The sequence below is a fragment of the Vidua chalybeata genome, chromosome 5 (genome assembly GCF_026979565.1).
Source record: "Vidua chalybeata isolate OUT-0048 chromosome 5, bVidCha1 merged haplotype, whole genome shotgun sequence".
Taxonomy (NCBI): Eukaryota; Metazoa; Chordata; class Aves; order Passeriformes; family Viduidae; genus Vidua; species Vidua chalybeata.
The window spans coordinates 4,470,859-4,498,099 of NC_071534.1; the positions used below are offsets into that span (position 1 = coordinate 4,470,859).

At 37.8% G+C, this 27,241-nt stretch overlaps 1 protein-coding gene across 2 annotated transcripts in view; it reads right to left on the minus strand.

Annotated features, from left to right (window-relative positions):
* ERC1 (ELKS/RAB6-interacting/CAST family member 1) overlaps window positions 1–27,241 on the minus strand; it is a 270,416-nt gene that overhangs the window by 188,926 nt on the left and 54,249 nt on the right. The window contains exons 3-7 of one of the 2 annotated variants that reach the window (XM_053944153.1): window positions 20,966–21,382; window positions 9,495–9,569; window positions 7,344–7,499; window positions 5,901–5,984; window positions 3,225–3,392 (exon numbers count right to left, since the gene is read on the minus strand). In XM_053944153.1, the coding sequence (XP_053800128.1) occupies window positions 3,225–3,392; window positions 5,901–5,984; window positions 7,344–7,499; window positions 9,495–9,569; window positions 20,966–21,382 (900 nt within the window). The remainder of the gene's footprint in view (window positions 1–3,224; window positions 3,393–5,900; window positions 5,985–7,343; window positions 7,500–9,494; window positions 9,570–20,965; window positions 21,383–27,241) is intronic. The other variant, XM_053944154.1, reaches the window with a different exon arrangement.

Genomic DNA, 27,241 nt, shown 5'->3' on the forward strand with positions numbered 1-27,241 from the left:
ATCATTTACATTTTCAGAAATCCACAGTGAGTTTCAGACCTCACTGTGTTTCTCACTGTTCTTCTGAGTTTCAGGAGCTTGCATTAATAGGACTGAGATTGAAAACAAGGGTTTTTTTCCTGAATTTTATCACCATCTCCACTGTACAGTGGCAAGCAGGTTATTCCAACCCTGGTGATTCCCACTTGGGTTTAAGAAGATGTCAGTGATGCCTAGAAAAAACAGCATACTCACTTTTCCTGAGTGATTCTTCACATCCACCTGATACCTGTTCAAACTGTGGCTGAACCATAATTTAGATAAGAACCAAACCATACTTCACTCAGTGGTATCAGAAGGTACAACCTCCCCTATGCTGTATCCAAGCCCCAATTGCTCTGTAACAGCAAAATTCTGAAGTGCAATTCTCTGTAGGTATGACTACAGCAGAGGCAGCAGAAGGAACAGGTGGATTACCAATCCTGAAATGTGCATTCAGGAGCCTGCAAAGGTTTCTAACAGGAGCCAGCCGCTTTTTAAAGCAGATGTTGAAGTAATTCTATGTCAGCACTCAGAATTTAAAGATCATTGAGAAATGCACAGAGACATGAAATTAAAATTGGTATGCAAGGTGAGAGTTGCTTTTTACCTACTGTAACTATTGTTAGATGAAGTCTCCAAGTATGAGTACATTTTTAAAAGGATCAGTTTCATGGCATTCCATTACTAACTGGCAAACATACATAAATCCAAAGAAGGAGTTAAGCCTTTTTACTGATAGCATGGTCTGTAATTAAGACTTTAAGGCTATGTTTATTGACAGATTTGAATGCAGTGCTACCACAAGACTTAATTTAATTCTCTATTTTTGACACTGATCTTTCTTTTTAACTAGATTAGAGTTGACTCTCCACCTCTTTATACCACTTGCAGCAATATCCAGGATGGTCTGTAGATGAGAGTGAATTCTTCATGAACACTTAGCTCCAGATGTCCAGACAACTTAGATTACACAGCGATGCCATGGAGCAGAAGTGCGCACGCCTGGCTTTGTGCAGAGCTTGTTTAGCTCCTGCCAGGGTTACAAACTCAGTGCAGGACAGGTGTGCTGCTCCCAAGGCCTGTTCAGGTCAGAAGTTAGCTCAACTGCTCTTCCACAAGCTCTAGCACAAGACATTAAACACCTGAGCCCAGTGAACTCAGTTCTGTGAGCTCACCTCAATGTTTGCAGGTGCCAGCACTGGGTGTTCAGGTAGCTGCTGCTGCTAAGTGTTGTGAGAAACACCCAGCTCCCATCTGGACATTCCTCACTAGATGTAATCCACTCCTCTGTCTCTGATTTGGCAGAATCTACTGCAGTTTCAAAGTGCCAGTATAAGCCCCAATAGAGAAAGATCTTCAGAAAATTTTATGTTCTAATGAGACATTCAAAGCAAATAAAAACTTCCACATTATTAGATTCATTTTTCTGCTGAATATTAATCTGAATTTACCATAGGAACAGACCAATTACAGGACCATGCCAGCTTGGGCAATATACAAAAATAAAGGAGAATATTCTTGCTGGTTAATGCAACTTCCCACTGAAGCCACAGAACTTCTGGCACTGATCTAAGCTGAAGGGCTCATTGGGTGAAAACTTTATATAGATAAAGCCTTAATTTCAACATAAATAGTGACTTGTTTTTTGTTTTGTTTACAAAGTGACTGTACAATTTTAGAGCTATTTTTATAGCAACTGAAAAGTTAACCACAATATCCTCTCCACCCAATAACCCTCAAGATACACACCCCCAAACAGCTCATTGCTGTTTGTAGTTCCAGTGTGGCAGGTGGCAAATCCATTTTTGAGATATTATATCAACACTCTTCCCCACTTGTGAGCAGGTTCTTTAACAGAAGACTAAATAAGAGGTAGAGGCTTACTCTTTTCTTTTAACGTGTTTATTTAAATATGACTTTGTTAATAAAGTAAATTTGTTCAAGAATTTCACCTCTCATGGGCAGAAAAGTACTACTACTTATTACTCAGAAGTGAGAAATGTGTTTCTAGTTTTGTAGGTTTGTCACAGTACTGCACATTTAGCATATCTATATTCTTTTCAATCACTGCAATGAACCAAAGCTTGCATTTTACCTTTGAAAATGTTTATTTACCTAAAGCCTGCTTTCAATGATATTTTGAAATTTAAATATTTCTTTTAAATAGACATGTACTAATCTAGGGTACGTTCCTGAACTAGCAAAAATGAATGAACAAATTTAACAGGAGGTTTATGATGGTAAACTGGAACACTTTTCCAGTTATTCCCACTAATGCAATCTCAACCTCTACATAAATCTGAGAATAATCAGAAAAGCCATCCTGGAACACCCAAAAATATTTACTATGTAACTTCATTACTGCATGTCAACAAGGCCATGAGCACCCACAGATTCACCAATTTTGGCTAAAGGAAAGCCAAATTATGGCAAAAAGTTCAGAGCAATTCTCTTATTTTGTAATATGGAATCTTCTACCAGTGTCACCCACAAATTTTCTGCATGCCTTTTCCTCAGCTCCTTTGGCTTTGACTCTTAGCTGTAACAACAAAAAGTTTTTGATGCATCACTGCCATCTTTTGGACTTCCACTAACACTACAGTTTTCCAAGCCAGGGACTGAAGTGCTGTCTGCACACAACATTTCATGCTTGCTCTTCAAGAATGTCCAGAAGCAACACATTTATGCTGCATTCATTATCTGTTTGATGCATGCATTCATTAATGCATGCATTCATTATCTGGGTCTTACGTAATATGGGAATTCATGAAGCATTTGTCATCAAAACACAGTTTAGAAAATATTTTTCCTTTACCTTGGAATATGCATCATAAACCATGAAAGTCCATATTTTATGTGTAAGCACAGGCTTACAAACAAGAGTTCCTGGACATTCTGACAACAACGGTGAAGCCTCTGCAGAGTGTTTGCTATTGGAACCATCTTGTCATCTTTGTCACTGCAAATAAACCCTCCCAGCTCAGACACTGCAACTTCTAATTCAGCCAAGCACTTATGCACACATATTTGTCTTTAGATCAATCCCCTGGCCTAGAGAACCAAACATATAATCAAAGATACAAAGTGCTCAGGACAAGCTGTGCCGGATGGCTATGGGATTGTACAGCCTAAGAACAGAAGAGATAATGGGTTTTCTCTCTTTCTCTGTGCACAGTCAGCAAGTATAGAACTGCCCACTTCACCTCTGTCTGCAGGATGGCAGCTCTTTGCTCTTTAGCTGTAAGAGACTCTTTGAGAACTTCAATGTGCTGCTTGCTGTCAGAGAACTGATTGGTGAGGGTCTCCAGCTTGGTCTGCAGGGCCAGCAGCTCGGTGTCCTTGCGTGACAGCTCCTGTTTCACCTGGCCAATCTGCAAAACACAGGAAGGACGGGCAAAGGGAGAAATAATTTATGCCTTCCTTACAAAAATTACTATAAAGACACGTAATTATCAACAACCAGTATGATACTCTGAAATTTTCCCACAGAACTATGAAGCCTTCAGTTATCTTGAGTGAAAAGCTGGCAAAAATTTGTGTCATGAGCAAAGGATACAAGCAAAAAGAGAGGGGAGCAATGTCATCAATTTTTCAAGGGAGGTTCTTTTTAACAGTGGCAGTCTGTTGTTATTCATCTTGCAAAGGACTGACCAAACCCAGACAAGGTTTTAATGAAGATGAAGCAGAACTGCAATGACAAAGCACCCCTAGCCTGTAATATCAGAGCAGATGAGACACCCACAGGGCTCTCAGCAGCACAAGGGTTGCTTTGAAATGTCACATCAGTAAGTTGCCCTCCAGCTCCTCACCTATCAATCCAGCCTCATGCTTACAGAGGATGGGGAAGACACCTTTACTTTTCCCATCTTTTACAAAACCAGCATTTTACCCTATGAAACACACTTTAGTAAGTGTAAGCTTCTAAAAGCAGATGCAAATATTCATCAAAACAACAAGAAAACTGTTCGTGGAATTGCATTTCATTGAGAGCTATTTCCTAAATTTAATGTAGTGAATTATATCAGTACAGAAATGCAAATTTATTTTAACACATGTATGTTGGATTTTTATTTTTAAAAAACAGTAAAAAATGGGAAAATAAAACAAGGATATTATATAAAATCTTAATTTAATCTAATATTATATAAAATCACTCAGGACAATTTTTATTAAGTCTGAGGAAAAAAATTAATAAAAGATGACAGAGAAGTCTAAATTCAGTTTTAAGTCCAAGTTTGTAACCAACTTTCTGGTTTGCTTCCTATCTCAGAGAACAGCAGTATTTCACTGCTACATATTATATAGCACAGGTGGATGTATTTCTAAAAACTTAACGGTCTTTCTTAACTTGAACAATTCTGTTTGTGATATTAAAAAAAAAAAATCCTTAGCCCCAAAAGTACATTGTCCAGTGCTTCAAAATAGAAATTAAAGAACGTCACAATATTAAAAAAAATGTCCAAATCACTGTCCATGTTTGGAAACATGGCACATGAACAAAATAATAGTATAGTTTATGATTTTTTAAAAGTTTTTTATTAGAAAAGTGCATATATTTGTAGAAATAACTGAGAAAAAAGAAGCTTGCATAAATGCAGTTTTATATTGACAACACTGTTTCAAAAATGGGCAATTAAAGGAAGAAAACTCTTTACCAAAGAGTATTAAAATAGTATCAAAATACGTAACCAGGACTCCTCTGTTCCAGTGTGAAATAGTGTAGATGAGAGAATGGGGAAGAAGGAGGACATGTACCTCAAAAAATCTCTCAAACTCATTTTATTAAATGGAACACTGAGAAGGTATATAAGAATTTATAGAACTGCTTAATAGTTTGTTGTTCACTTAATTCAAACCTGCTAGGTTCTTTTTTTTTTTTCATATTTTACTCAAAGCAAATATGCAGAGGATGATTCTGCCACCTAGTTCAATTCACCACAGAGGTATTGATGTCAGCTGCACTATTTCTGCTGTCAGCCACCAGTTGCACAATACTGCCAGGCACAGAGCAACTGCTGCAAAGAGCTGAATTATTTACTCGTTATCTTTTCTAGAGTATCTAAACAAAAAAGCCTCCTTAAAAAATCTCAGATGACACAAACTTTTTCAGTTAGTAGGTAGCCTGAATCAGAGTAAAGCTTTCTCAAAAAGGCAGATTGTTTTCAGGCTCATCTCAGAAGAGAGGTTTACCACATTTCATTACGTGAAGATTCCCAAGTAGCACTGTGAGATTCTTGTCTCCCATTCCAGAGCTGCAAGCCCACCCTGCCAATGTGCCAAAGCTCTTTAGTAAGAATGCAGCACACACCATCCACACTTGCAAGAGAAGTAAAGACAGCATCAAGTGCTCACATCTCTCTTCTTGATGAGAAACCATTTTCACTCTTTGGAGAGAAACTCTGACTTCACAGCAAAGGAATAACCTGAATTCATGCTGCTAAAATCGAGCAATCTGTTTTAAAAGCGTTCAGCATCCAGATTTTATTATTTTTTTGTGAAACAATGTTAAGAGGGCTCAATACAAGTTTTCAAATTAGTTTTTTTTAATTAGGAAAAGGAAATCTCTTTGAAAGTCTATCCCCAAAATGAGTGCTGAATGCTTTTGAAAATCTGTTTCAGTAGAGAAGAGTAGGTTATTGCTCAAACAGCTCATACCATTAAAAACCAGCAACAAAACAAATACAGATGTTCAGTTGGAGAGTGATGTTATTTATGGACACCAAAACCTTGTGAACAAAAAGGTAGCTACAAGGCTGAGCAGGCTGTTAGTTCTACTTATTATATCAAGCCATGGAGAAGGTAAGAGAAGAAAGCCAGAAGAGCTAGCAAGCCCCAGTGAATGGCCACTGCACACAAAAGAGAGATCTTACTGCAGAGACCTCGGTCTGGAGACCAGCCACTCTTTTTTTCAGGTCCTCCCCTTGAGCCTCTTTGGCACTTAGCTCTTCCTTCAGTTGCTCTACCTGTCACGACAGCGTTATGCTTTTAATTACTTATTATTTGTCAACTTCTAGTCAGCCTGTTTCAGTCCAACTGACTGAAAGTGACAAAGAACTGAACAGAAGGATCAACACTGGTCACTCATTTTCTCTTCCATTCTTCAATAAGTCCTCTCAAAAGTTTAATGTCTGTGTAATTTCATACAGGCTGCCTGACGAGAATTTAATTATGAAACAGAAAATATACAGTTATGGTTATGTTTACACATGTCAAGTATGTGGCACTTATCCCAAGGGTTTTGAAACTGCAGTTCATAAGGAAATAACGACAGCAAAAAGGACATACTTCAGCTTAAGAGAAATAATATTAATTGTCAAGCTACAACCACAAATTACTTATACAATACAACACTGAAAAAATAAATGCTGTGCAATTACACTCTTTTTTTGGACCAATAATTTCAAGTAGGACAAATGCAGTGGGTTACAATTGTTCAGGACCTAGTAGAGTAATTTTCAGCTTCTGTTCCAGGGTTTGTATACTGCTTGCAGGGAGTACACATAAGCTAATTAAGAAAGGCAGGACTGTTCACAATATATTAAATTTACTGCACAAGAGGGCCTGAACCTTCACTAAAGAATGTCAGGACCCACTAGAAGACTGAGAAACAAAGAATGGATTGACTTTTGCCTATAGACAATTCAATAGACAGTGTCTGTCTTTACATGTGAGGAAAACATCTCTCACTGCTGTATTTGTCCTGTATTCCAAACAACAGAAATTCATGTCAGCACCACCACTGCTGTAGACTCTGCTCTCATGCTGACTCCAGTGCTGGAAGGAGAGTGTAATGGAAAACCATTATTGGGACAGTTCTCCCTCTTCTCAACTTTTACATAACAGAAAGGCCAAGCAGTTATACAACAACAGCTGCAAAAAGAAATATCCTTTTTTCAACAAACTACCTTTGGAAAAACATCAGACCAAATAAAACCTAAAGGGAAAAGGGAAAAGTGAAAAGGGAAAGAAAGGGGAAGGGAAAAGGGAAAAGGGAAAGGGGAAAGAAAGGGGAAGGGAAAAGGGAAAGAAAGGGGAAGGGAAAGGGAAAGGGGAAGGGGAATCAGATGTGACAGACAATAGAAGGAAAACTTGAGCCACTGATCTTACTGAAACACCATAATAACATTTTCAAATTTGAATTTAAAATTTTCTTAAATATTTTTAAGTTGTTTCAGTGGCTTCATGACAGGTACTAAATCAATTCTGTTTCCCAGCATTTGACTGGGAACCCAGACCATAACTCCTAACTAAAGCATGAACATTTCTCTCCTCTGTTCACTCAGGTCAGTTGAACATAGGGCTGTCACTTGTTTTCTCAATACCTTATTTTTCATGAATTTGGAATGGCTACGGTACACCTCCATTTGCTTCATCTCCTCCTCACGTTCCTCTGTGCTCAGGGCTCCGTTTGACTTCAGCATCTGAATCTCCTCTTCCAAGTCCCGGAGGCCACGCTCCATGGAAGAAATTTTTGAATCCTGGAAGTGATTAGAGGAAATTAGAAGACATAAAGTTAGGTGATTTGTTAACATACTGTTGTAGCAAAACAAAAGGAGATACATGTCCAATAAATCACCTGCCCTTGAAATTTACTTAGGAAGTTCTTAGAGAAATCAGTGTTCAACTCCTTTCATACGAGCACTCAGATACTCATTTTTCAATTTAGTTTTTACCTTCCAAGGAAAGCAAGATTATAGTACTGACAGAAAACATGGTTCGAGGCAGAAACACCATGTAGGATGAAAGAAATAAATAAATTAATAAATAAAGGAACATGAGGGAATTTTGCCTTTTCAAAGAGAAATTTAATTCTAATTGAATGGACAGCAAAATGTGACTGCAAGAATGGCAAGAAATTGGGTTTGTGCCACTAGTTAATTTAAGTGGGGTCACAAATGGGGAACAGCAAAGCACCATAAGCAAGGAAACTGTGCAACAATCTATTTGTGACTGGATAAAGCAGTAAAGGATTCTGGCTCGTATGTACAATGTATAAAACATTTCAGTGGGTTAAAAGTAGCCATGTGGAAAAACAAAGAAGTCAATCTGTCATCCTCATACTTTTTACAGGATGATCAGAGGTATTCATTCAGTGTACCTGGTTTACTGTTTCTTTAGAAGTCTTTTGTGTTAGGAACAGCAAGAACAGATTCACACAGCACACAGAGCTTCATGCATACTCATGATCATGGATATGTATTAAAAACTATTATCTCTTAAAGCAGTCTATTTTTTTCTTATTTCATTTCCCCAAAATATTTAGTCTTTCCTGAAAGACAGATCTGATTTGAAACTATACTACAGACTTCCATAAACAAAACCTTTCTAACTTTTTCTTTGTCTGATAAGTAAAGCACAACTAAACAAAAAGCTGATTTTTTTATTCATGAGATGAGATTTTTTTAAAAGCATCATTATGAAGATCTAACTGGATTTCCTGTTTAATGTTTGATACTTAAGTTAAAACTGATAAAGTGGATTTTTGCAACAAAAAAATAGAGGTCATAAAGGTGAAATGATATGATATGTAGAAATTGTCAACAGTATTTAGTTTCAGTGCTCACATCGTTTCCCAGAAATGCCCCTGTTTTTTCTCTTTTGATAGTAAAGACACTTAATGTTACCAGATGGTCAACTAGTTTTCATTACTATGGACCACAAAGATGACTAATAAAAGAGTGACAGCAAATGAAAGATGGGATATAAGGAAAACACTGATACAGAATGGGAAAAGTTGCAGGAGAAAAAAGGAAGGAAAATAAAATTAAAAGGAGGGATACAAAATGGAAAAGAACAGCTTGCAAAGACAGTTTCCAATTTTTCAATTCTATTTGTCCAAAACCTGTCTGATGTACTTTATGAGAAATACAATATGAAATATGATTGCATAAAGCTGTGTAAACCACACACTTGATTATGGCTCCTGAGCTCTTGGCCAATTGCCATCAGTCCATTAAATACTTACGCTAATGGCTTAAGAATTCAATCACAAATTCATCTAGAAAAGTCAGTTTATGATGGCATACAGACATATTTCTAGCTATATGACCCATTCTTTAAGTGGGTGCCAAGTTTGCTAACTTTGCTAATACACAGAATGCAAAGCACTACTTCAAACGTTGATAACATAAAAAGAAAAGAATCCACATCATAAAGTCCCACAAATCTTTCATATTAACCTATCTTGTAATATAATTAACCATTCTTGTAATATAATGAACTTTTGGATAACTGTAAGAAATCTGTATCAGCTGCTGCAGGCAGACAGAAGACAAGTTTCTACTGTGTCTGTCTCTTCAGTGATCAATAGTAAATAAAATATTAATAGATAATAAAACAGTATAAAAATATACTTATTTTTAAATTACAAGACTGACAGAAGCATACGGTGTTTGGCAGAGTCACCTTTCATATGAAACCCCATTTTCCAGAGAACAAATTCTAGTGTTGCCCATGAACAAAAAATCATTTACCTTCATCTCAATAACAGTTTGGAGAGCCTTTGTCTTGGCTGTGTCGGGAGCGTTCTCAAATCGACGATGGATTTCCTGCACCAGCAGAAATGAAAGCAAGATTTAGACTAATGACAGGGCCACGATACAAACATAATTACTAGAAGCTTCTTTTCCTAATACAAAGCATAACTCAGTGCTGCTTTCTGATGTTGCCAGTTCACTCATTTTATCACTTCTTGTATCACAGGAAGGATTGCCAAAAGCTCATTCAACAGAATCCCAGCCTCAGGTAAAAAGGCACAGCACAAACTGCACCTTTGACCACCCTCTTACTCAACATAAACCTGAAATGACAGCTGGGTCTACTATGAAGCTCCATCATCTGCCTGCTAAACTAATCTGAACTCTTGATAGTTTCTCATGGAAGACATACACATAATGCACTTGACTAGAGGCTTACTGAAAACAGCAGCACTGTGCTTTCTATTTCAACAAGTTATAAGGTGCAGCTGTTGTTAACTCTCTCTTTCCAGCATTTTTTACCCCAGAGTGGCAAGATTTAACTATACAGGATGAAAACCTTTCTCAAGCCTCTTGGCCTTGAGCACAGCTGAAAATACGTGACTGTACAGCACGTTGCTCTAGAGGCTCAGGGGATGCAGATGGGAGGATATAAAGTCCATGTGATATTTCTGTTGATGTAAATTCACAGAAATATCATGCATCAAACTGCTTGCTAAGGGATAAAATTACAGAAAGCTGAAACAACTTGGTCTATCATATAAGGCTGGGGTTTCATGCTAACACATGTAAAAAGAGGAGAAACAATATAGAAACTGTTTCACTCTTTGCCTTCAAGCAGTATTGTCCTTAAATGCAGGAATATGAGTTCTGCTAGAATGTTAATCTCATACACCAGAAAAATGCTTTGGTGCCCACAGAGCACAAACTGTGATGCCAGTTAATCTAACAATGAATTGTGTTATGTGCCCACAGACACAGTTTATCTACCCACTCCCCTCAAACACCTGAAAGACAAATCCCAAGAGCCATTCACAAATTTGTATTTTCAACAGACATTGTGAAGAGTTAAAATTTTGTGTAGCAGTCATCCATGCAACTAGCTCCACACAATTAATTATTTGAACAAAAAAGGTAGAGTTGCACAATGCTTTCAAAAAATACTGAATACACTGCTTGTAAGATTGTGAAGTTCCTACACAGTTCTGAAGTGAGCAAGATTGAAATGTGTTGTTACACGACAAGGGCCGCAAGAATCTTGCATAAGTCTGGCATAAGACCATTTGCATAAGTTGATGTCCATGAATGGTAATAACAAGAGAATCCAACAGAAGGTTTCTCTGGTTGTAAATATTATATTCGTGTATTACATTTTCTGAGAAGCTATTTTTACAAGTGTGTTTGCAGTGTACACTGGTATTCTCTGAAATTAAAAAAAAAACCTCCTGAAAGAATAAACCTGAAAACCCCTCTAAATATATTTGTTTCTCCTAGAGTCAACAGAAAACTTGAAAGCCTCTGCACAATTATTACTGGCACCATATAGACCAGAGTGGAACAATACCATTATCATTCTACTTACCTGTACCTGTATTCCCAAAATTTACTCAAAGAAATTAAAACAAACTCTTGTGAGCTTTTAGCAACTGAGAAAACAAATTATAAGAAGGTCAAAAATTAACACGCTATAAATCTATTCTGGTCACTGCATTATTTTTATTTTAGTAGTTAGGTAATTTCCACTTGTGCAGAGCCACTGTTTCTGACCTGAGAATATAAAATCAGCTACTGCTATGGAAATGTGATGGATGGAATACACAGCAGGAGAACTGCATGTCTGTAAAGGGATGCTGACACAACACTGTCTGCTTCCACCATTGCTCAGTGTTTTCCCAAAGAGAAAATTCTTCTAAGCTCCTTCTTGAGAAATGCCTGTATCTCTGTCTGAAGTGATGCTCTGCACTCCAGCCAAGGAAATGTCCTACTTCCATCGCCTTAAGTAATTCCACTGTGATTTGGATGGCATAACCTGCTGAAAAATAACACCTCCCAACTCCTGACTGCACAGGAAGGGCTTAATTTTGGCAACATGCCTGTGATCCTGAAGAGCCTGAAAAAAAAGCTACAGGCAAACTGAGCCTCTCTGGAACACAGACTGAAGAGCAGCTGCTGAAGGAAAGCAGTGCACAGATCCCTTTCTTAATTATGAAATACAGGCTGAATCCATGTGGCAGAATGGAAAAATACCAATATATCATATCTCTGATGTATTCAGATTCTGTTGTGAACACACCCCATAAATGGATGAAAATTAAGATTTGAACCTGTGAAACAGGATTTTGTGCAATAGTTAAAAACACAGGGTCACACACAAATACCAGGATCAGAAGAACAGAACCCAGTCCTTCATTCCTTGCAAGTTATCCATTCTGTATAAAGTAATACAGGATTTTTCTTTACTTTACTTTCACACATTAAGAACTTTCTTATGTTACTGCTATTGTTTCCTAACAGGTTAGTAAAATTTAGCATCTTTGCACCTTTGAGTGCATATTAAATTATTATAACAGGGGTGGCTCATATAAATCTCTTTTTATGTTTTTATTGCTTTCATATGTTCAATAACTCCTTCATTTAAAAGAAATAGCGAAAAGGAAAAACAAAATTATGGTGCAAATTGATTGCAACTCTAAAGTACATTCACAGGCAACAAAATTCTGAAATGGGTTGCTCTGTCCAAAAAGATTCAATAACTAGAAACTGAAGGCTAGAAATAGTCAGAAGTTCTAAACAAGATAGGCACCTTCTCCAGATTTGGGGTTTATATTTAATCTTAATTTTTAATTAAGAATATCTATCTTCAAGAAAATCTACAACAGAAAAAGATATGAACTAAAGGTGTGTATCATAATTACATCTGCCAAGCAGTCCTGCAAGGCACCACAGTGCCCTATGAGGAACAATACTCTAATTTTCTGGTCAGCATAATTACATGGAACAGCTGATCAAACACACTGAGAACACAGAATATGTAAAGAATAGCTGTGATAAAGTGATTTGAACACACCATAAATAGTTACAAAGTCCATGGGGTTTTTTTGAAAGTAATTCAAAATTAGAGAATATAGTTTAGAATTAAAGGAGTCCTGAGTACTGAGCAGTATTATCACTGTAAATTATACACAAGTACATAAGAATGAGAGCTGAATTTAGTCCAAACCTTTTCCTCCTTCACAACCTGGCCATTGTTATTCCCTCAGTTGCTCCTGTGTCTGATTTTGCACAGGATTTAGAACAAATGTGAAGGTGCACTTTCAAGCAATCGTGTTTCTATAGTGGAGGAGGCTATATGCTTAAAAATACAGCAACTCATCTCTCAGTAGCCACAGCAGTTTCCAAAGCCATAAAGAATATGGGTTCCATCTCCTGCCAAACTTGCATTATCAGGCAGCACATTCCACAGAGAGTAACTAAAACATGCCGTTTCATACGTTAATTTATTATTTTAAAAAATCTCTTAAAAACATGATATGTAATTAAAAGCACAGTCATGATTCTGTTTTTTTTTTTTTTTTAATCTTAACTGTACTATCCAGATCTTTGAGTAATCAATTATGATATCTTGTGCTGGATCTTTGCATCATTCATTGGACTGGAGAGTTTTGAGTAAAGACTGGTTTTATTCTCCAACCTTATCCTCCAGACTTTACTAAATGAATGTTATAGCTTTTGTACTTAAAGTTTAGTCTCTCCGATGGCTTTTCTGCCTACCTAGATTTTAGCAACCTAGTTCCAATTAATTACAATAAAATGCAAATGTTACAACAAAAGAAAAATTTCAGGAGCATCCATCACCTCAGTATTAATGATCATTGTTAATTAAAAAATTATTTAGTAGCTATAGAAGATAAAATAGGTCTTTAGCTGTGTAGAAGGACAAATCATACCTGACTAACCTGATTTTCTTCTACCTGTCTATGTGGCTAAGTGGGGGACAATGGGTGTTCCATGTCTCAAGGCCTCCAAACATGCCTGGAGGCAAATTCGTGAGCCTCAGGCTGGGTAAGTGGTTAACAAAGCAGGTGGCAAACGAGCTGGGCTGTCAGGCTCAAAGCCTGGTGCTGATGAGCAGTGTGGGGTCCAGTGGGCAGCAGCTTCCCCCTGACAGCCCTCAGTGCCATCATGAATTATCTGAACAACGGGACAGACAGCACTCTCAGCAGCTTACAGATATATGGAATTTGGGGAAGACATGAATTGGATCAAGCTAAGTGCCCTTGATGTGGAAAAAAACCCCAAAACCATCCCAACTGCACCCTGGGCTGAGTGAGAGTGAGAAGAGTGCAGAAGCAGGAGGTTGGGAAGCAGGTGCTCCCTGTGTGCAGCCCTTGGGAGACCACTGCTGGAGCACTGCGCCCAGTTTTGGGCTCCCCAGTACAAGAAAGGCACTGAAAACCTGAACAGAGTCTGACAGACACACGATGCAAGGGCAGAGAGTGATAAAAAAGTGTTTGCTCAGCTGAAAAGAAAAGGCTTGGGAAGAAACTTAATGCCTCCTAGAATTAACTGGAGGCTGTAGAGATGATGGAAACAAGGGACTTTTGAGGAGTGGAAGGATGATAGACAACAGGCAGAATTTGCAGCACTGAAAATTTAGACCTGCTAATATAAAAAAGATTTTACCAGGAGAACAACCAAATGCTGGAGCAGGTGCCCAGAGAGGCTGTGGAATCCCCCGCCGCTTGAAATTGCTGGTTTGAGCAGAAGGTTGCATGAAATAACCTGTGGGAGAGCCCTTTAATCTGCATGACTCATTTATATAAATATCTTTACTACCTGGTGCCAGAAGGTAACTGGATAGTATCACAATCGCTTAGTTTCAGGATTTTTTATGGTTTTTTTTTTCCAAAAAGTGCTCCATACCAGTAATTTTAATTTCTATTTCCGCAAGATGTAAAAACGAACAGAAAAAAGAACCTATAAGAGTCCTGTAGAATTTATTTCATTGCTATTAAGAGTTTTTGCTACTAAAATTATATAGTTATACAAGTCTGGAAGCAGTAATCATGGCAGTTCTTTCGGAAATTATTTCTGCATTTTTCCACTTGTCATTTCCTGCATTTGCAAACCCAATCAACATAATTCCCTGAAAAAAACAAAGTGACTGTATTCATAAAGAGCATAACTTTGAAAGATGTGCTGGCAATTGCACACATATTGATAATGGAGAGTGCCAGTTGCTTTGAAGCTCAGCTACCCCTGGCTAAAGAAACTCATCTCTGTTTTGCAATTGTATTAATCCATTGAGACGATTATTTCTAAATCCAATTAAACCTCAGATATTAGGACACTTAAGTTTGTTAACTAAGGCATCACCTAAAGTGAAAATTAAAGCACAGCTTCCCGCTCAGCTCAGTATTTCAATCAGCAGGAAACAAAAGCAAAATCCCTCAAAAGTTTGGAATTAGAGTAAAAGCGAGGTAAGATGAGAACTAATTCAAACCATCCAATTAGTTGTAAGTAGCAACTCATTGTGTTGAAATCTGACTACAGAACTGTGAATTCAAAAGCTGAAGTCAATTAAAAATTAAAATCTTAATCTTGTAGAACTTCATTTACATGTGTGCTATTATTAATTTTTTTCTCTTTCCTCTTCTTTAAGGTGTAAAAGCACTCATTTTGTACTTAAATTAGGTTCCAACTTGGTCATGCTAATTTTAGGTTTTTGTCCTTCCACTACAAAGTTTGACATTTGTGGAAACAAACTTGCACAAATCTCACTTGTACTGAAAAAAAGTGCAGGATAATGTGACCATCTCCAAGGAAAATATCCCTAAGAGGTAATTTGTAAACAAAGCAAATCATGTAACAAGCATTGACTAATAAAATCTTCTAATATAACAAAACATCAAAAGACATTGAAGTTTAAGCATTTTAAACTCTTAATCCCCAGACAGATTTATGCATTGTTTCACATGGTTTTAAAAATCCTATCTGAAAGGTATGGAAGTGCAAAAATGAAATAATAAGAAATTGTCCTGTATGTTGAAGAATAGCCCATTCATATAGAAAAAAAATGCTTTGAAATAAGTACAATAATTAAATAATTTACCCCCCATGCTAGAAAAAGCATATGAAGAAATCTACTGAAATTTTATTAATTATTTCACTTTGATGAGACCATAATTATAATACAGAAAAAGCATCCTGACAGATGACTGGAGTTCTGCTTTTTTCCATTTACTTAATACCCACACATTATTTAAGTACTGTACAAAACCCACAAATTTGCCACGCTAGAACAAGGTGTTTCAGATTTTTTTGTCATCTGGAAAAACAGAAAACAAATACATTCTTTTCCAACCTTATTTTTCAACTTTTGAAGAATTATGAAGCCAACCAACCTCTGCACTGTGGAAAGCTGAAAATAGTTTCATATATGTTTAAATATTTTTAACTGTCATTCTTACCTAAGGTGACATACAGAATATTCCAAACTAAAATGGTATTTAAAAAAATTCAAATGCATAAAAAATACATTATCCATGCATTCAAGTTGCAATAGCCTGTTTTCTCAAATTTTGACCTAACAAACCTCTGTATGTTTTAAAACTACCTGCAGACCAAAAAAGCAATTCTAATAAGACATAATTATTTAAATTATCTTGATTGAAATCACTTCTCCCATTGCCATTTGCTTCTAAAAGGTCAAAAGCATGAAGCAGCAATAAAAAAGCAGAACCTTTATGTTTTACCTCATCAGAAAGATATCCCCTAGTCTGATGGTAGTAAGAGTTCCAGTTACTGAATCTATCTACTCCTGCAAAACAAAACTCTCTTGAAGTATCTTATTTATGTTGCAAAATCTTGGCATGGGACAAAAGTTTTCTTTGAGTTACCTCTAATTGCTCCAATTAAAATTTCTCAATCCTCCTCTGAGCCTGAAGCAGAAAAGGGTAAGAATTTTAACACACCCACGGAAAAATAATTTTTTTTTTTTTTTTGCAAAACTTGTCACAGCTCATTAAAATCCAGTCAGACAAGGGAACCAAGTTCTCTGCACTGGGCACAGCTCAGATGAGGCATTTAGATGCCACATCCCTCCTTTCTCTGATCTGAGCTCCTCGCTGCTGCTCTCTGGCCACCACAGGATCAAGTTTTGCTAATCTAAGCCTAAATGCACCTGTGTGATAGCCTGGTGTGCCTGCCTGCTGCTCTGCCAGACCTCTGCCCCGTGGGGAGACAGGGAAAGGAGTGCTCCCAGACATTTAGTGCCAATTCCTGGGATAGAGTGGGCAGTTTGACTCCAAACAGCCACAAAGAGAGGTCAGTCCTTGCAATAAGACCATCCTAAGTAAGTGTGATGCAATTCACAAAACAGCATTTTATGGGGTTGCCATTTCAGCAAACACTCAAAAAACGAAAGAAATAATAGCTTTTTCTGCCACAGCCTCTTTCCTTAAGCTCATTGTGGATGAGTGCCCTCAAGAACCACCCATTTCAGTGCCTGTTTTACATACAAAACCTCCTTTATTTGTGGAGCACTACATCCCTAACTCCTTCATTCAATTTTGTACTCAGCTGGAATAAAAATCCATCTTGTTTGAATGGGCCCAATTACTAAAAAAAAAAAAAAAAAAAAATTAAAGTCAGAACTGTAATTTACTACCAAACAGTTTTTGGACACAAAGTATAAAGCTCCTGTCAGTTCTTCTCTCATTCCACACTAGTGTAACATGCAAGCCTTGACTCCAGAACTGCCTTCTGAAGAAAAAAAACCTTCAGGATAAACAGCCTTCTTTCTGTTTCCAAATAAATGGTTGTGGTCAGCCATCCATACACAGTCCTTGTTGGACTGTCCCTACAAATCTTAGTACTCCAAGTGTTTGGAACACAGGGTATGGATGCAGTCACATCATATTCTGCCCTAAATTGCACTGATATTTGGGCTATTAATCTGTGTAACTGAGGAAAAATCCATTTCTAATCAGTGCATCTAGCACTTTGGGGAGTGGGGAGCAGGGAGGATGTCAAAAAAACCAAGCAAGCTTGGTTATCTTTGGAGCTATGGACCACCACTGATAATTCTGCAACAGGCAAGTCTGGAACATAGAGGCAGCAGTTAATGCAACCTGGGAGCTATTCTGGAAGCTGTAGTCCAGCTGCTGGATTTCATCAAGTATTTCTTCCTGGTATGAAAATAATTTTGTTTTTGAAAGTTAAGTCTAGAATACCAACAACAACAATTGTTACAAAGACTGAAGAAGGGGTATTCAAAATAGCAGCCATCTTTTAATAAGCTATGACGCTTAAGCTTGTTTTCCAGGGTAGAGGAATGTGATGCAGCCACACTGTTATCTGCTGCAGTCAGGGCATTCTGATGTTCAATGAGACATTTAATTATTTGTGTCAATGAGAGAATGTCCTCTGTATCAGTTGCTGAATACATCCTATGCTGGATATAGTAACTTTCCTATGGACTTAGATGAATAATTTCTTGAGATCCTCAGATGTCAGGGCAATTGGGAAAAGCCCAAGAGAGTCCAATTGCTTATGAAGATACCTCTCAGCAGCTGCTGGAGAATCCATTTTGTAATCTGGATTTGGGAGACTGAGGCAGTGCCCTGGGAGGTGATCAAAAATATTTGATGTCTTTTATATGAGGAACAATTGAGCAGCATTAGATTTTTCAGCCTAGAAAAAGGGATAACTTGGAATGGATATAACAGCCTAAAATGTTGAGTGGCACACAGTTATATTCTTATCAGAACCACAACTCTGACCTCTCTTAGAATTTATTTTCCTTAGGAAATTCATGCAATCTTTAGTACAGTAACAGCAATAGCAAAAGCTGAAGAAATCAATTAATTCTCAAGGTTTAATTTTCAAGGTCATGCTGCTAGCCACTGTAACTGCACTGCCTGCCTGAAAAATTGTCTGATGACCTTGAGTGTCAACATCACACTTTGAATTATGTGTAGGTTTTGAAGTCGGAAAACTGAGGAATACCTTTTTGCTTCAAGATGTAGATCTTTAATATTATTTCCAGCAAATATCCTATCAGAAATCTGACACCCTTGCAGAGTCAGAAACAGTACTAGTGGATTCTGACATCTCAGAACTTCTTTTGCTAAGATGGTCAAGACTGCTATTAAAATTTTCTACTGTGTTAGGACATGAAATATAAACTGACCTTCCACACTCTTAAGAATCCCTTTGAGATACTAATGCTTCCTGTAACAGCTGTATTTAAAGAAGAGTTTAGCATGCCTTTCCAGATACTGGGAATGCTACATATAGAACCATCATTTCTTCAAAGCAGCTCAAAAATTCCATCATTAGTATCTGGGGCAGCAAAGGGCGAAAATAACCCACAACTATGGAAATACAGATGAACATAACAGAAGGTCAGCTGAGGAGGCTGATGCAGACACACCTAACAGGTGACACCACCTAACAGGTGACACACCCAAGAGAGACAACTTCCAAGTGTGAAACATGGACAGCAGCTGTGAGCCACGTTCTGCAGAGTATCTGGGTGCTCAGGCAGTCAGATGCAGCCAGCTGCAAGTTTCTCTGATTTTCTCCAGCCTGCCAGGGCCCCAGGCATGAGACTTGAGTTTGCTGCAGATAAGTCTGAGATCACTTAGCTCAGCCTTGCTCAGAGCTCAAGGACAACACAGAGGTACAAATAAAACCATTCCTGTTGTCACCCAGTTCCATAAAGAGAAAATATGGCACCACGGTTTTGAGGCTACAAGGGTGCTCAGCTTCACAGCTGGATCCCACATCATATCCATGGTTTGAGCTACAAATTACATTATGCTCAGCTTACACTTCTCAATGAATCAGGGCTGGGTAAGCAGCAAGGAGTAATTAATTTTAAAACACTTGATAAATCGTATTTGCACTTTCAAGTCAGTAGGTCATCTCTACCTCCTCTAGGAAGTCTTTTACCATAAAAACTAGCATCTAAATGACTGATGATTTCCAAATATGCGTGAATGAAACAAGAATTCTTATCTCGCAACATCCACTCATCTGCAGCAGGAACAAATGCAACCACATTACTCAAAAATTGCACAGCTCCTGCCAGCTTTTCATTTATGTTGCTGGACTTAGAGCAGAAACAAATGGAAGCCATTTGAGGCCCTTCCTGAAATAGTTACAAGAATTGGAACAGAATTATCATTGGTTGCTAAATAAAGGAAAAACTGTAGTGCAGAAACTCTGGAATCATATTATCTTCACTCCAGACACTCAAGAGATTACTGCTCTAAAAAATAAATCTGGCCTAAATCTGGCTCAGAAATGCAACGGGCTCCAGCTTTCTTATATAAATGCTTGCAAGAACACAGGCACTATGGGTCAGGCCCTGGAAACATATGAATAAGAGGTATTAAGAGGTATTTATGTGTTGCATACACTCATCTCAAAAAACTCTTCCAGGCCTTGCTTTCTTGACTTCTTAGAGAGGGGCCTTAAGTCCTTTATACCCATAGAGCTTTCCCAAAAAGTGCTGAGCCATGAGATAGATACCAATGTGCAGAACAGGTCATTAGATTCATACACACAGTACACATGGATAGCTATCAATTCATGCCTCCAGTCAACAGATGTAAAATAATCTTTATACAGAATCTTAGCAATAGTGAATCCATGTATACACATATTTATCTGTGCATCTACACAATCCATGCTGAATTACCAGCCTTTTAGAAGTTAATATTCTATTACTTTAGGAGGCTGGTTGACAAGAGGAAAATGCATTTAATAATACAAAAAAATGTAACGACACTGGCTACACAATAACTCATTTTCTTTCATTTATTTGCCTTCATTTTACTAAAATATTTCTATTCTGTATAGACTGTATTTTGTTATAATTAGTTTAAAATTATTAATAGTGAAGAATGTCTCCCACTGTACTCTTTTAAGGTACAATACAGACATAACAATAGTTTTTCTGTTTTCAGAAGGATGGTGAGAAGGCGTTACTATGTGTGCAGCAGTGTCCCTTTAAGAAATCTCTTTTTTGGCTGTGCATCCAGGGCAGGTAATAGTTTTATCAAATACCCTTCACAGCAAGATGACTGTTTCCATGGAAACTGTTGAGCAATCATCCATTACTCTTGCAAAGATTTCTCTCTCTGCTCTCACCTAAATACAGGTAGCTACTTTCTCTCTAAGTACAATAGAACAGAAGAATTCATAATTCATTTTACAGGCTTTAGGACAATTCATCTCCAACTTCCTACAGAGACTACAGGCAAAGTAGGGCCCGCACCACAAAATCCCAAAAGGTACACACAAGAAAGCCATAAAGAAGTTTTAAATTATGTGCAAATTCTATTGAATCTAATGTAAAATACAGCTTATAGAGAGCATGGAAGATTCTTTCCTTACAACTGTGAAATGGATAGGAGACAGAGAGGAGTTTAAGACTGGAGATGTGTTTGGTCACTCACCTCTCTCAGCATGTTGTTTTCTTTTTCCTTCTGTTCAAGAAGGCTTTCCAAGTGGTGCACGTGCATCTCTGCCTCAGCCAACCGTCGTGTCCGCTCATGGTCTTCCTCAGTGGCTTTTGCTGACAGACCTTTACTCTGCAGCATCTCCAGCAGCTTTTTGATGGACTCATCACGTGCATTTAAGGTCTGTTTCTGTGTCTCAATACGCAGTTCCATCTCCTCCAAGGTTTTCCGTAGCAGGAACAGCTCCTTGGCCTGGCGCTCGTGCTCTGCGTGCAGCCGCTGGAAGTTCTCCTCTGTCAGCTCTGCCACGAAGGGCTCGCTGGTCCTGCTGCTGCTGTCCTGCTGGAACAACTGGTTCAGGTCCCGCTGGATCCGCAGCTCATCTTGGAGAGCCTGGATAGTCATCTGCATATGCTGAAAGAACAAATAAATCAAATCAGAGGATTCCCTCCACTGGAGAAATGCAGAAAACAGTATGAGCCACACCAGACCTCCTGAACCACCAACCGAGAGGAAACAACCGTGCCAACAGACCAACAATGTTTTTTTGAAGCAGAATTGAGGTGGAACTGGGCTATACTACAGAAAGTTCAAGTTCCTCCTTCTATGCCTGGTAGAGGTTGCTTAACATTTAGAAGACTCTTGCTCGAGTGACTCTTCCACTTGCATCAACTTGAGAGAGTGACTGTTTCAAACAGGAAAATGTCAGCAGCTTTCAGCAACTGGTGTTAGTACCCTTCCAAATGTTCACCTCCCCTATAGAACAATTATGCAGAAGAAGACCCAGAATTACTATAGAATTACTATCTTGGCAAAGCAGAGGGGCACAATGCTGTTAGAATTTACTTATCACCCACAAAACATAATCACCTGTGAAGGCTCCCAAGCTCTTCAGCAACAACTCTACACCTAGCACAAATTCCCCATTTGATTTGGAGGAGAAACTTCAGCTTGTAATGAAGAAACACAACTACAGAAAACTGGATAAATGCTGCACAGGGAAAAGGGTCACATCATAAAATTTAACGCATGAGGATTTTAGCACAGAAGAGAAGTTACCACCTCACAAACAGGAATATGAAGTCAATCAAATGATCAGCAGTAATTTGTTGTTGTGCAAGATAATAAATCCTGTCTCAATGACTGAATACAGTGGGTTGATATAATGGGACAATACAGGAGAAGCACAGTTTGCCCACAAAAATGTCCTCGTTTGTATTTCGATAAATAAGTTTTTTCTTCTCTGCAAGACGGAAGTATCAAGCCAATAATAGAGAAGTACAGACACTGCACAAAGATTTGATTACCAGAAATGAGATGCACACTGAATGATGCATCTCTTCTCCCTTAAGTGAGGCAGACATGCTTACAATTTAGTCTGAGTGTGAATAAGTCGGATGCACTGATCCTGGGGTCTACATTTGTATTACAAAAACCAGTGTCTGCAATACAGCTATTTCCAATATTCACTAGGCTAAAGCACTAGAATAAGCTCTATTCTATGATCAAGTTTGATGCAGAGACACACTAGTGAAGTCTAAAATTTAAAGATGGTGCAACATTAATGCTTTCTATAAATCCAAGCACTTCATTTTACTCAAGTATTTGTAAAAAGAGAAACTAAGAAGATTTGGGTTTAAGCATTACTCCAAGAATATACTTATCAAAATTCTTATGTAAAATGCCTTGAAGATGTTAAAAAGCTGTCTGGACATGGCCCTGGACAACAGGCTCTAAGTGGCCTTGCCTGAGCAGAGGGTTTGGACCAGCTGACCTCCCACCAACCTCAAGCACACTGTGATTCTATGAAAAGACAGCAGATTGTATTTATAGCAGAGTTACTTACATTTAATCTGCTTTAGAAACACAAAGGGTTAGTTTGGTTGTACAGAATGGAGCATAAAGGCAGTCCAAACCCATTTTCTTTGCACAAGTCAGTATTTTAGACCAAGTGCTTTCCCCCTATTTGTGCTATGGCCTAAGAGCAGCTTTTCACAACCAAAATTGCTGTTACACTGTCAGCTCACCTAAGGTCACACTGCCACTAAAGGGAACAGTCTTGCTATTTTGTCCTTCCTTAGGTGGTTGGCACTGACAACAGGATCAAAACTTCACCTGATGGCTGAAAATCAGCCCCAGCAAAAACCAAACAAAATGTCTTAGCAGCCAGATCTCCAACTGAGTCGTCAGTGTGGCTACATCAGTGCTGATTCTGGTGCAAAGCAGGGGTGGCAGATGCTGCCAAAGAGCTGGCAGAGAAGAAAATGGAAACATCCTTTACAGCATCAGCATAAACTGAAATCAGCTTAAATGCAAAGCTCTGTGGTTGGTTTAAGATGCTGTAATTACCTTTTCTTCTACTTCAATAACACAATACCTGGCAGTTAGTAATTTGGTTAGTCTACAACTACACTTCAGGTTATAGAATCTGTGTGACAACATAGCACAGATATATTAGGTGAGAAAACAAATAATTACTCTAAAAGGTACATTGTATTTATATATTGGTGGATGCTCAGATTTATTTTCAAGTAAGAGATGAAAAATATCTGAAGGGAATTAACATGGATTTCCAAAATGTTTTCAGAAATCACTTTCTTTTTAATTTAAGATCTCAACTTTCAGTTATTGACTGTGGTTTGGAGAAATGACAAAGTGAGAATGCCAGACCCACATCCAAGCCTTGAAACTGAGGCACTACAGGCAGGCAATCAAAACTACTACATCTGTTCAATTAATGTATGTTGGTTGAGCTGTAAGGGAAAACCTGCTGCACTCACTAAAACGTTTGCCTTATCTGTACCTATACCCCACCAATAAAGTCAGTAGGAATACAACAGCAGTAGTGAGAGAATGTCCTCAAATTTTGTTCAAATTAAACAGTTACCCCACTAGATAGAACTTTACAATTCCATACATGAGTTAATTCCATTTGTATTTGAGAAGCCCCTCTTATTCACAGCCCAGCTGTGTGTTGTTCCTCCAGCTAACAAACAAATTCCCACATGCTTCCACCTGGCTCTCCACACACTGCTACTTCAGCATTTCCTTTCTCCCAGGCGAGAAAAGAGCTTCTTCTGAACAACCACATCATCGATTAAATGAAATTATTTCCTCTACTCAATGTTGTCTTGGAATCAAACTTGGGTTATTTATAAACATCAATGGCCTAAATCACCAAACCAAATTCTTACATTTTTACCATCTGATCTGCTGTAAAATGTCATTTCAGGTTACATAGACAAAAACTGTCTCGGACCCACAGAAATTATTTCCCCTAAACATGGAAATGCCTCCAGTTCAGTGAACTTTTGGGTCACTGAACTAAAATCTATTATATGATTCAAATACATGATGTGGAAAAAATAACACTGACAATCAGGATTTACTAATATCTCTATCAGTGAAGTAAAGACAAGGGAGTTTGGAATACCTGACCACTGGTCAGAAACTGCCTGTAATTCAGTTTCTCAGGAGAAATGAAGAGGTGGAGTTAGTGGAAAAGTTAAGAGTTGAGCTTAGCAATAACTCCTACTGTTCTGAACTGCTGCTCAGTTGAGAACAAACTTGATTGTGTAAAAGGTTAACTGGAAAACATGCCACACAAAATTATTCTATGCTTCTGACACCCACTCTTTTCCAACATGCAAAATGTATGCAAAATGGGTTCTTTTCTCTGCTTTCCAAATTTTTTTATGATTCTCAGAATAATAGAACAATATTCTTTACTAGCTGGTATCATAACGAAACTACTTTTTCAGTTAAAATTTTTGTCTTCTATATAATTTCAAAGAAAATATCATTTTCCCCCTAAAGAAGCAGGCAAGCTTTACTAGCAACTCATACATTTTTTAGACTTCACTTTTAAACCAGCAACTATCCTAGAAAGGCAAAATATTTTCCAAGTTCATGCAACACTAGCCACTGATACTTAATTTCTAACACCTCACTAGAGATCTCAAGAAAATTGAAAAATACTGTTGAAATAGTCTTATCTAGAAATAAACATGCAAAAATAATTTTAATATTAACTTTTAATACTACTGAGCTTCAATATAGCATACTCTACCAAGTAAGTAACAATCATGCTTTTGTGAAACAGTTTAATGCAGGCAATGTAATTAAAGTCAAAGCAATTATTGTGAACCTGTATTTGCTTGAAATTTATTGCTCATATCTCAAATCTTGAGGATTCCCTGTTTTTTTCAATGAAAACTAGTCTTTAAGCCTCACTTACATGTAAAAGTCACAAAGGTATTTTTGTGAGCACAGTTCTCTAGTTGTGGTTATGTCCAACAAATTTTTCTCTTGACAGAGCTAAGCACCTTCAGGATCATCTCAAACCATGTCCTAAAAGGACATGGTGTAAACATAACCTCTTTCACCAGGAGTTCCTCTGCCTGTATTACGTCCACGGGTCAACTTACCAACCAGGCTCTGCATAGAGACAGAGTTTGACTTTTATCCAGCAGCCCAAAATTTACATCTCTAAGTAGCAGAATACTATTCAATCTTTGCCTCCAGCTAGCCGGACTCAAATTGGCATTTCCCACACCTTGGCAGATTGGTGAGCTTCCAGCCTACAGTAGAACAGGCCATGATGGAGAAGTTCCTGGTATTTGGTGCCCAAAGCTGTCCTGCTGTTGCAGTCTCAGGGTAATGCAATGCACCTACAGCTGTACTGCTGAGAGCTGCAGGCAGCTCATTTCATCTCTCTCTGTTGAAGCTTTTCCTTTTTGCATAAAATATTTAAAGATTCAGTAGGCCCGACAGAAAGTATTAAAGAGAGCATAGCTTCTTATTCTAATTGGTAGAACACAGAACAGAAAGACCTGAATAGCAATACTTCCAACTACTTAAATGTTTATCATCTCACCATTCCAAAGGTGGAACTTTCTCAGTCAGAAAAAGAAATTTAATTGATATTCTACAGCCAAGACTTGTATTCTAACTCTACATTTTAGATCAAAAGGAGGCAGCCACTGCTACTACCATGATTTTGAAAGAAAGGATTAAATTGTGATATGCTTTTTAAAGAAAGGATTTCCAAACTCATCTTTGCAAGACAGAACTTGACCTATCAAGCTACAGTGTTTAATATTCCAATATGCATTTTTACATTTGGGTTTGGATGCCTGATTTAGATTATTCATACTGCAGATACTGTCTGTGTAACTGCTGTAATCAGACATACAACTTATCCCATAATTTATTCAAGAAGTCTAAATGCCTAAATTAAGACCTCTGAGTTCTGCAATGCAAGCAAGGAACCTAGCCACCAAACACTTCCATAGTTAAGTTCCCCTTCAACTCCTCTATTTAAATCCTAAGTAGGTTAAACCAAGAAAATTCCTTTCATTTTTGAACACCAAGAAAAAATACAGTATGTTCAAGAGAAGCCTGAAAAAATCAGCAAAAAAACCCAGAATGTACTCTTTCCCTGAAACAAAGGAAAAACATAACATGCAATTAATTATGTGACAGTGTCACAAAAATGTGTCACAATGAGGTGGGGAAGTATTGTTACATTCTGCAAAACTCAGACCACTTAAAAAAATTTCTCTGACACTGGGAAAACACTGAAGACTCAATCGTGAGCAAGAGAATGTAGGGTTGTGATAAGGACAGGGAGAAAAAGACAGGTCCTACTAGAATATTTAGTGGTGTGAAAGCTTCCACCTGGAAGAGAGAGGTTCAAGCTCTTACTCATCTTCATATGACGCAAAGGAGGCTCCAGTCAGGAAGCAATAAGGATGTTCTTAGGTGGATCTCTAAAAAGTTATTCTTACAGAAAGGGCTGTGAGAGTTTTTGCTTTGCACAAATATCTGAATATTGACTGACTTCAAAATTCAACCTTGCATTCCTCACATGTCTGTGTCACAAAGGGAAGAGTGTCAGGGAGTTTGTTCAAATTAGCCAAGAGACCCCTTAGCAACTCTCACATTCTAAGTCTATTCCCTGCTTAGGGTAATCTCATCTCACTCTTACCAAATTCTTAATCAGAAATTCCACTCCACAGGAAAAAAAAAAAAAAAACACCCAAAAACAAACAAAAACAAAACACCTAACAAGAGTTTTGCTGAAATCAGCAGATTTAACAAAAGCTTCTTATAAAAGTATTACTGAACACAGGATATTGAAAACATTTTGGTCACTTTTACTGTTAACCCACAAAGCCAGTACATTCAGTACATCCTCTACTGACTAAGCTTTATGATGCACATGTATTTGGCAGTTTTCTGCCAATCTGCTCAGCCATCAGGCTGTTCTTC